Raw genomic sequence first — 11,732 nt, 5'->3', positions numbered from 1 at the left:
AAACTCAAACAAGTCAGGTGATTTTGTTAGTGAAGTGTTTTGTTACTGTGAAGAGAAAATCATGCATACTCTAGAAACAGTATTTAAGACCAACTCCAAATCCTTGCCCTAGCAAATGTGTGTCTGCATTGATTTTTGTAACAAAATTGGGAAAGACCACAAAAGTGATTGAACATTCAAGATATCATTTTGCATTCTACTCCTTAACTTCCATTTTGTTTTTACTGTAGATATCAAGAATATCTAAGACTTTGAAAACCCAAACCAGGAGTTCTTTGCTTCTAGAGCCCATTTTAATCAAGCTGCTAAAGTTCCTTGAATTCAAGTTCTGCTTGAATGAAAAGCACGACATGACTTGTCTAACAGTGGAGGAAATATTCAAATCATGCCATTTATAAAACTTTTGATTCTTCATCTTTCACTGCATTGATAGTGGTTATTTCCATTTGATAGGTTAAACAAGGGATTGATTTAGCAAAGACCTAAATAGCAGCATAATGAAAAATAAAGTTCAAAGTCCAGAAATGTAATTTAGAAAGTATTCTTATCTGTTAACAGCTGTGATCACCAGCATAGCATAGTAAATAGTTAATAGCACTTAATAGTAGAGGCAGCACTCAACAATTAGTCCAAAGTTGTTCCATGAGGGATATTTTCTTCTTTTTTTAAACAGTGATGATTAAATAGCTTCTGTTTCACTGCTCATCTAGACACTAGCAGGGCTATAATACAAGTAACTTAGTGACAAGAAGCCCTTGTAACAATATATTGGAATCATCAGGAGTCTACCACTTTGATTACTGCTGATAACACACCAGAGATGGAGATGTCTTTTTTTAATGCTTTTGAATGACAGCCACCAAAGACAGAATCCTGCAAAGAAAGTTACATTTCTTCCTAATAATACTGAAAAACACCAGTCATCTGGTGAAATGAGGCAGGGTAATTATGTTCAAGACTTACAAAAGTCCAAAGTGGAAGTAGGATAAAGGTTTCCTGGAAAATGGTTAAACAAAGAAAGTACATTGACTAGTTCAGCCTTATCATGCCCAGGAAATAAATGAGGAATAATCTGGTAAGTCTTGCAGAAATACTAAATAATGACCTAGGACAGTCTCCAAACTGAGCTTTTGTCTAGAACATAGAGATGCTTCTAGTCCATCTGGAGAGAAAATAAAAATTTCAACATCAAGAGACAGATCAAAGAATGTTTTTATGAACAACTTGATCAACTCCTACTGAAACAACCTGAATAAGTCCTACCAAATTTAGCAGGACTTGAATGTGTGCAGAAAGAGAAATCATTACATACATTTTCAAAGAAGTAAATATGCAATTTTTATTAAAGCGTTTGATGTTGGTTCTACTGAATGATTTAAAAGAATGAAATGCAGAAACAGTAAATATCAGCTCTACATAAGGCGCATCTGCATTTTTCTTACAGAACTCCTCACAGAAAAATTCAAATACAATTCCTTACAGAAAAATAGAAAAATAGAAGATATCTTTTGAATTATACATGAACTGCAGAACTAGGTCAAATAAGATTAGTTTTATTATACCAGAGCACACTTAGTGCTGTACTCAGCACTGAAATGAACTTTAATGTTTCTTTTTCTTTGGAATTTCAGTAATTCACTATTACTGCCCAGATAACCGAAATATCTGGAATTGTAATAGATTACATAACCTGTACAATCAATTCACATTTGAACAGGTCATTTCACTAACACAGTTCTTTGATTAAACAAGTACTGAGTGTTTTTGCATACATTCCATAGCTGCCCACTTACTGATGAGGTATTCAGAACATCTGTGATTAGCTCTACAGAGAAAAAGAGCAGAGGAAAAAAAAGTGTGTTTAGGAAAACAGATCTTTAGCAAAAACAACGTCTTTCACAAATCCCAAGAACTAGCTTAAAAAAAACCTCCATCAGTAACCTAAATCCTTCAGAAACTGGAAATGTAAGTGGTCAAAAAATGGAAGATTTGAGAGCATGGTGAGAATACTTAAAGGAAACAAATTGGTGATATTGGGCAAGATCATTTTTTGGAGCTGTTTGGATCAGCCACGTTGTGCCCTGCTTCAAAGCTCCACTAAAACATTAAGAGTAACACAAATATTTAATGAGAAAGAATTCTGAAATGGAAGTTCTCCCATTCCTCAGCATAAATCTCAGATATTTCAAAATTTTCCCCAAATAATGAAAAAAACTAGTGTATTCCAAGAAAGTTAACAGCAGATGGGTCAGGACATCTGGAATATCACAGGACAACTGGCATGAAGGAAATCAAGCATTAATTCCTTGACTAATATGAAACAAGCCTAGAAATACCTCTACTAGGTGACCAGCTAGTCTGGTCTCCAGTGTATATCTTGGAATTAAGAAGCCTTCCTGACACAATAGTTTTGCAAAAGTAGAGACTCCAACAAGGTTCAACCAGTTGGAGTTTTCCCAGTAGAAATGGACGATCCAAAAATTTTCTAGCTGGCACTAAAACCACAGCTATTTATCAGAGTTAGGCTCTGTATATTATAAGTTTTCCTTGATAATAATTCAATCAGCTGGTGAATCCTAAGCTCAATGGAAACACAAACAGGCTCACAAATGTAAAAATCATCACCTTTTTGCATTCTGAGGAATACCGTACTCTAAAACGGACCGGGAAACATCAGAATAAAGCCTGTGCTGTGCAGTAGCTCTTTCCTCACCTGACTGACCTCCCATGGAGCCTGCTTCCTCATTCATGTATTGAGCTACCTCACGTGTCCAACTGACAAAAGTTGTTAAATCCTTCTAGTATGGGTTTCCCCCCAAAACAAACAAAATTTCTTCAAGTGTATTATTAATCCTGAAATGACACAGAAAACAAGACTACCACGATTAAACCAGTGATTTCTTTCAAAGTCAAATTACCTTGTGAACACGTGCCATTTCTCTTTAAATCTCTAGCTAAATTCTATTGCTGCTTCATGCATACAGGGAAGAACTGAGGCAGACGGGCTAATAGCAGAGTCTTTTGCTAAAGAAATCGGCAGCATAGCTGTTACATCACTCTAAGCACAACTAGACTCTACTACACAGGTTTGTGAGCAGGAAAAAAAAAAAAATCTAAAAAGCCTTTTAAGAAACCCCCAACAAAATGCTCTGGTTCAAAAAGTAATATTTTGAAATTGAAAACAATTATCAAGAAATGCTTCCTCTTGTCCTGAAATACACCTTTGCATTAAAAAAAAAAATCTTTGCTTTGCCCCTGAAAAAACCCAAACAATCCAACAAAAAAAACCCACCTCACAAGAATAGCACTGAGCTTTTCTTGCTCTTCAATGTTACTTAAACACAAGCCTCTATTCCCAGAGGCCTTTTAGCTCTATCAGTGTTTTTGATGCTCAAAGGAAATGTAAAACTAGTCCTCCTGCTGATTTCATAGTCATTTATAAAGATGGAGGGAGGGAAGGCAATCAACCATTGGCCAACAGCAAAAGAAACAGAAAAAATGACATAGATTTTCTGATGTGTAAGATGTTGTTAATATCTGTGGATTTAATGCCCACTGCCAATGCAGCTTGCGGAATTCCTGACAGATTCTTGAATGCTTAGAGCTAATAGTTTTACTTCTTTAATAGCAAACTAGGCTGTCATGTTTCTCATACACATAAGTAATGTAAATAGCTGTCTTCTACGCATGTTTAAGTTTGTGAACTAGGATATCTGTCCAGTATAAGTGCAGCTTCACATTAAACTTATTATACTCATGCTTTACATTGCCAAGCAAGAATAATAAAATCTTATCCTATTTTAAAGCACTTTATTGATATAGAGATTTGTCTCTAATATACTCTAACACCATTAAAGCTTGAAATCAGTAGAATTACTGAGACATTACAAATGACAATCAACTTAAAAAGACGAATGGATTTTCTGCCAAAATAGAGGAACGGTGACCACTTTGTGTGTTCAGAAAGCAACTTGAGGCTGCAATACCCTTCCCAGTGCACTTTCTAACTACCCTCTCTTTAACGTTTTCCTGCATCTCCCAGGAGTCTTTCAGATCCAGGTTTCCAAGCATCCTGAGCAGCATGTACCAGAGAGGTACCGGGAAGCAGGCTGAGAAGCAGCAGAATATGCTTGCACATGAGAAGATAAAAAGGGAGAATGGGCTTTTAGAATCCTAGATACCTGCCTATCCTCAGCCTATTTCCACCCTTACCCCCCAAATACTACTACTCCTAAAAAAAAAAAAAAAAAATTAAGAAAATCCTCCTCCACCTTCCTGTTTGTGCTTATAGAAAATTATTAGCACTGGGTGGTAATCAAAAGCAAAAAGTAGGGGTTTAACTTTTTCATCTATTCAGTTACTGTTTAGAATACCTTACTCCAGGCTGGTACCAGTCAGGATCTTTATGTATTAAAAGATACAAGATTACAAGACACATACAGTGAGAAGAGCAGCTGTTTCTGACAAGAGCTGAAATGGACATCCTCCTCAGATGGTGCCTCTGTGCTCAGCAATTGATTAACTTCATAGCAATAAGCATAATGTTTTGTTAGCTGCTCTTCTATTTCTTGCCATCCCAAACAATCATCCATTATTGAATCTGGCAGGCTCTGTCATCCCTGAGTTACTTTCTGCAGAAGCAGGACCTTTCACAGTAAAGAAATCAATATTTGAAACCAGTAAAAGATTCATTTTTATGAATTTCATTTCATTTTCATTCACCTTTGACTTTGGTCCTGCTTCTTAGATTTGTAATATTGATGATATTGAAATCCAACATAAGATGGATTAAATGAGCAGTCTTTCAAACCTCAATTTTCTATTACCAATAGCAAACACTAAGTAGCAAGCTACAACCCCTGCTAATTTATTTCATTGTGTAATAGTAATATAAGTAAGGCACTGCAAGATTTAAACATGAAAAAAATTCAGAAATACTTACAGATTCCTTTAGTGACTGGATCAGGTTACTTAGCTTGAAGGTCACCTCTGAGCCATTACCACAGCACATGTATATTGCTAAAACATCAATGTTATCTGAGCCCTGTGGAAGTCTCATGGTCTTCTCAAACATTGTAAGCACGTCATTGCATACATAGGAAGCATTGCTCATCAACATCTAAAATTTAATGACTATACTGTCACTTTAAAAATGAACTCAGGGTGAAGGAACAGATTTAATTCACACTCCATATTAATTCTCACAATGAAGTGTCAAAACACAAAAAATTACAAAGTAAAGTTAGACCAAAATTCTGCTGAGTAAAAAGTGAAATAGTCTACTTAGCAAGTACTTTTTATCCCGCAAAATAAGCCCCTGCAGCTTTATGCAAATTAATAAACAAACATTAAATAACAACATAACTGATTTAGCTCCACAAAGAGCTTGCTGATGTCTAGATGAATAAATCTGTCTCTTTGGGCAAAGGACATCAGTTTTTCCAGGCTACATAAAGCTGTTGTGAGACATCTCCCGCACACACCCCATAAAGAAAATACTTAGCTTACAGAATAATTCAGGGACAGTACAGTAGGAAGCATCCTTCGGGGAAAGAAAACTGTGCGTGATATGGTTTAAAAATACAGCAGTTACAGAGACATAAAGGTGCCACTTTGGTTTAGATTACATCCCTGCCCAAAGTACTCAATCATTTTGTACAAAATACGTACACAGTTACACTCTGTGCTTCGGAGGAGCAAAGGCTGCTCCCCTCCTACACTACCACTGAAAAAGGCTCATCAAGACAGGGCAGAAAGAAGAGACCAGTGTTCTTACATCAGCAAAAGCATGACCCTAGTGCCTTTCGCAGTTATACCAGAGTAGCTCCAATAACTTCAGTGAGCTTTCATAATTTTCAGGAAAGGAAAATGAGGTCCTGTGTGGGTATCTAGCTATGAATGCTGTAAATAAACTTAGACTCTTTCCATATGTAACTGTTGATTTAGCCAGAAAATTCTTCTGAGACATGGAAAGGTGGCCTAATTCCTTAAGCTCCCAAGCAAAACTAATCTCGCCCTTCTCAAATAAAAGACAACCACAGAAACATTACCAGGTCATGTCAGGGAGTCACCAAATCCAGTAGCCCTACAGAGGTGAGGCTGCTGTAGCTCCATGCCCCCAGGTCCATCCAGTGCCAGCAAGGCACACAAGCCAACATGTGCACAGTAAATTCACATGGCCAGCCACATGGATCACCACAGACTAACACACATAGCACTTGCATAAAGACAAACAGCACCAACGGCCTCATCCTGTTCACCTCCCTGGTTGGTCAGGATAAAGGCCTGTTGGAGGGAATACATGCATACATCTATATATATACATACACACAGTGCAGATCCCCCCTAGCAGCTGGGCCCAGACACCCAGTTTGCCCAGCAGCTGCCCCTGGATCCCATTCCCCCTCCCCAGTTGCTGGCACCCAAGCATACAAGCCCTCAAGGCTGCCGCCCTGCTCCAGCTTCTCATACAGATGTGCTTGTTCACACCCTAAGTGGATCCCTGCAATAACTGCTCTTGGACACTCAGTCTGTCTAGCAGCTGGTCCTGGTCCCTAAGCTCTCCTCAGTGACTCACACATAGGAGGTATACAAACAGGTCTCAGTCAACTCCTAAACCCCATGGTCTGTCTGGTGCTGACCCAGACCTCCTGGTTCCTCTAATAGCTGACTCCTCCTCACTTTCAGAGAAGTGCACACCTCCCAGGCCATCTCACCCATCCTTCAGCTATCCCAGTCTGATATTCACTAGCAATCACATGCTGATTATGCCCACCCTCACTCACTCTAGTTTCTGGCACCATGGATGCACAGGCCCACCCCATTTGCTGGCACTTGATTTCACTCACTCCAGTCATTCCAGTTGTTGCTGTAGGCCCCTATATGTCCCATGGTCTGAGCCCAGTTGCTGCACGCAGACCCTCATACACACACTTGCACACAGAATTGAGAGTTCTCACTCAGGAAAAGAGTTAGAAATGGAGCTTAGAGAGAAGGCAGGACAGCCTGCAATGGTCGTGTGCAGCGCATGGCCAGGCAAGCATATTGACCAAGAAGCCTGTTTATATGCAAGCAGCCCCTTTCACCACCTTATTTCTATTTTCCCATACTTGTTCCTCCCTAAACCACCCAGATCGCTTCCTCTTGCCTTTGGTTCCTCTTCCAATCATCCCATACTAAAAGTCTTGTGCAATCCTCAAAATCTCTTTTCCTGCTTCCTGTAATGAGTCCTATACCCCAAGGCAGTAAATTCATTTGGGTTCTCTCACATGCCACTATTCCTCTATACTCCTTCATCTGGATGGAGATGAGCATTTTACCATATAAACTGACAGGGCAGATGCCCGGCTGTAGTAAATCAGTATAACTCCACCATCATGAAGGAAGGTGTAGTGGTGTACAGGCAAAATTGGGTAGCATGCTTCAAATCAAGCCATCCTACAAAGAAGACTACAGAAACTATCCTGAAGTTTGAGGTGTCTTGCAGGCTTGGTTGCACAAGTAAATCGGGATTCGGTAATACAACTAGCAGTACTGACTCCATGAAGCCACGTGCTATAAAACAAAACCCACAAGACAAAAATGACACCTTTTGGTCCAATGACCTTATCAACCCAGAAGATAAACAATCAGCTAACTTTAGGATATTTAATATTAAAGTGCACCTTTGGAAAATTATGTTGAAAGAGCACTTGTTTTCTCATGAGATCTGGTTCCTGCTGTGCACTCACTCTTTGGTCATTTTTAGAGGCTAAAACAGATTTTTTACAGTTTAGTTTAGTTAGCTGATACAGCTAAAGGGTATGTTGGATTATACCATTTTTTTGTGTATCAACAAGGGAACTGCTCACTAAATTCCCAGAGTAATCAGCTATAAAGCCATTAAAGGCAAGAAGCATACATGTGTCGTACAACATAACCCAAGGAAAGTGGGCTTCACTGTTATCATTGATGCTGTAACATGACCTGTACAACCTTTACTCCTAGTAATGATGCACAGTACTAAAATACACAAAACTTGTGTCAGAGTCTGTGTTAATTCCCAACAGTGATTTTCAAACGAGGTTTTTATTCGTAATCTGAAGACATCTGAGCTAGAAATCAAGGACAAAATTGCACAGTTTCAGTGGCATCTTGGACAAAACTTGTACTTTTAATATATTCTTTACTGTAAAGTCATATGCAAATACCAAGTAATTTAAGACTATCAATGTCCCCAAAAGGACCAAAGTGTTTTTCACATACCTAATTACAACTAATACAAGTGTTCTTCCTACATATACCCACGCTATAGTATTGCAGGTCTCCAACTAAAAGGTTTCACAGAAAGATATCTTGTCCCTTTTCCCTTTTTATTATTTAAATCCAGATCTGTGTGGACCTTATAATATGATTATTTTGCCGACCAATTCCTGAGTATCATGGTGCTGAGCATCACACAATCTGAGTCTAGCACACCATATAATAATGTATATAAGAAATATATTCCAAATCTGAAAGTCACAATTGCTGAAGAGACATATTTACAAGAAATTCATGGGAGCTAGTTCATCTTATTCCATCAAACTGCTGAAAAGAGATCCAGCTCCCCAACTTCTTATAAAATACACTCCCACTTGCCCCAAGTTCTTCAATACCATCCCCTCCCCTCTGGGAATGGCATCTTCTGCTTCCTTCACCATCAGCCTAGCTTTGTGTCCAAAGCATAGTCCCCAGAGAAAGAACCCTGTCTCTGTGCTTCACAGCCCTCAATCAAATCCTTACCTAAAGAGATCAGAAAATCTGTATGTCCAACTCAGCATTTTGCTTCACTTGCAGTGACCAGCCAGAAAAATAAAGCTGCATCTAAATCTAAAACCAAGACTTCTTGTTCACACACACAACTGATGGCATCAAACTTCTCAGGCATTGATAATTTTAATGTTTTTCTTAAGCAGGCTCTTTTTCTTGAGTTAGATCTTTAAACAACAGCCACAGCAGCATACAACATCATGTAAGACGCCTAAGGAAATGTTTTATTCCTAACATGAGACATGAAAGCAGGTATTATGTTCTGTTCTATCATCACTAGGGGAAACAAAATTTTAGGAATTCAAAAGCTGCTGTAAATAACTAAGTGAGCCCAAATGCCTTCCTAGAGGTCAAATGTAATCCATTTTCCCATGTTATTCTGTGGACATCATTTGAGTGCTAGTAATGAGTAACCACCATGCAGTTTTACCTTCAGTGAAATATGAATACTGTGCTATTACGTTCCTTATAGCTCCATCTACCAGAAACAATCTCTTTGTAACAGGCCACTGAGGTATATCCTGAAGTACAGACTGCATTTTCTCCAGATGCAGGATTCTGCAAGCAAAAGAGGCAAAGCACATAAACACTGTGTAGTACAAACAAAAAGGTGAAGTTGCTGAAGAATTATGGGATTTTTTTTGTTGTGCAGTCACTATATCATCTATTTTGTAGTATAGCAGTGGATCATATCTTCTCCAATGAAGGACACTTTTTGATATGAACAAGTAGTCCTATTACAAACAATGCCAAATTGAGGCCAACACTGTAACTCCCAGAAGCGATGCAAGTCATCCAATGTGCAGTTACAAAGAGAGAAGTACCAGTTCCTGTGCTCTGCCACAGACTTCTCATGAGGCTCTGCCAACTCTAACAAACTAACTCCCTGCATCTACAACTTTTAAGTCCTGTGTAGAACCTTCCAGAACATTTTTAACAAGTCCTTTTTAAAAAAAAAAAAAAAAATAGGGAAACAAAGCTCTTAAACCACTTTATTTTGCATAAATCACCCAGAACCATTGTCTTGATTTTATTTTAAAACATATGCTGTGAATCACAATACCTGAAATTAAAGCACAGTCAATCTTTACAAGCTTGTAGTTGCACTTGTCCTGAAACAGGAATTGAAGGCGTTTGCAAAGTTGCAACAAAATAGATTCCTACTATATTAGAGACCAACTGCTAAAAGAATAACTCCACTGTACAGGAAGATTTGGACCGTTTCAACAAACCAAATCATTCTGAATAAGTACAGAATTTATAGCCATACCTTCATACAAACTGCTTAAATTTGCATTAAGTGATAAGCCAAACGGCGAACTTGAAACTCTAAGAAAAGTTCAAAAACATTAAAGAAATCTTAGTCTCAGAGTGCCCTAAATAAGATTGGAAACTACATATATATAAACACATAGAATTACATTGTAATTCTGCTCTCCATAGTAGGCTTCTGTTCCAAGATCTCCTGCACACACTAACAGGCATATGACTCCTACAAGAAAAATCCAAAATATTTCAGATGCACTGGTCTTGCTGTACATGAGTAGATTGATCCTATAGCATGCATCCATAAGAAGCATTACTGAGTCACAGCAACTATTTGTGGGAATTAGACTTCGTCTGCAGAACAAGGTAAAGAACTCAGGTCCTAGTTCAAAATGCTTAATTATACACAGCTGCTGATTCCTGAGTCCTCATCATGTACTCGGGTCCTCTGCTGAACCTATAAGTAGCTATACTCTGAATCGCAGAGTTAATTTCTTTTTCAGAATGTGTATGTATCAGTGCAATTATATGACTATTACAGAATGAAAAACAAAAAGCACAAAACAGACAAAAATCAGAAATCAATTAAATGTAATGTGAAAATAAATATTCAAGTTAACCTGAACTTTATAAGACAAGTTGCAGAAAGACGAGTATAACTCACAGGTCATGAGATGCAGTATATCCTTCTGAAAAGTAGTTACCTGATTTCTCATTCCATTGCTGGATCAGGGTATTTATCTCTGAAAAAAGCTTCCTGGCTTTCCTGTCATCTAGAAACTGAGACATTAAATCAGCTATCATTCTTTCAAGTTCCAAAAGGAGTTTGTGAGAGAGCCTGCTGCTGCTGCACCATTGCTCAAATACCTAGCAGATTGAATGCAAAAGAGAACATTGAATACCCACAGAAGTATAAGGCTTTGATAGACACTGGTGCACAGTGTACGCTGGTGCCATCAGTGTACAGGGGCACAGAACCCATCTGGATCTCTGGAGTGACAGGGGGATGCCAAGAATTGACTATATTGGAGGCTGAAGTGAGCTTGACAGGGGACAAGTGGGAAAAGCACCCCATTGTGACCGGCACAGAGGCCCCTTGTATCCTTGGCATAGACTACCTCAAGAGAGGGTACTTCAAGGACCCAAAGGGGTACCGATGGGCTTTTGGTGTAGCCACTGTAAACGCAGAGAAGATCAAACAGCTATCTACCCTGCCTGGCCTCTCGGAAGATCCCTTCATTGTGGGATTGCTGCAAGTTGAAGAACAGCAGGTGCCAATCGCTACCAGGACGGTGCACCGCCGGCAATATCGGACAAACCGAGACTCCCTGGCTCCCATCCATGAGCTGATTCATCAACTAGAGAGCCAAGGAGTCATCAGCAAGACTCATTCACCTTTTAATAGTCCTATATGGCCAGTGCAAAAGTCTGATGGAGGCTGGAGGTTAACAGTAGATTATCGCGGCCTGAATGAAGTGACACCGCCACTGAGTGCTGCTGTACCAGACACGTTAGAGCTCCAATATGAACTGACATCAAAGGCAGCCACGTGGTATGCTACAATTGATATTGCCAATGCATTTTTCTCCATTCCTTTGGCATCAGAGTGCAGGCCACAGTTTGCTTTCACGTGGAGAGGTGTCCAATACACCTGGAATCGACTGCCCCAGGGGTGG

General features: G+C 39.1%; 1 protein-coding gene across 1 annotated transcript in view; it reads right to left on the bottom strand.

Annotated features, from left to right (window-relative positions):
• Positions 1-11,732, bottom strand: part of ABCA13 (ATP binding cassette subfamily A member 13) — a 176,935-nt gene that overhangs the window by 150,053 nt on the left and 15,150 nt on the right. Inside the window, 1 exon segment of the mRNA XM_052788185.1 lies at positions 10,721-10,923. Coding sequence (XP_052644145.1) covers positions 10,721-10,923 — 203 coding nt within the window.

This window comes from Harpia harpyja, chromosome 5 (genome assembly GCF_026419915.1).
Source record: "Harpia harpyja isolate bHarHar1 chromosome 5, bHarHar1 primary haplotype, whole genome shotgun sequence".
Lineage (NCBI taxonomy): Eukaryota > Metazoa > Chordata > Aves > Accipitriformes > Accipitridae > Harpia > Harpia harpyja.
This window is presented reverse-complemented; position numbering and strand designations above follow the sequence as displayed.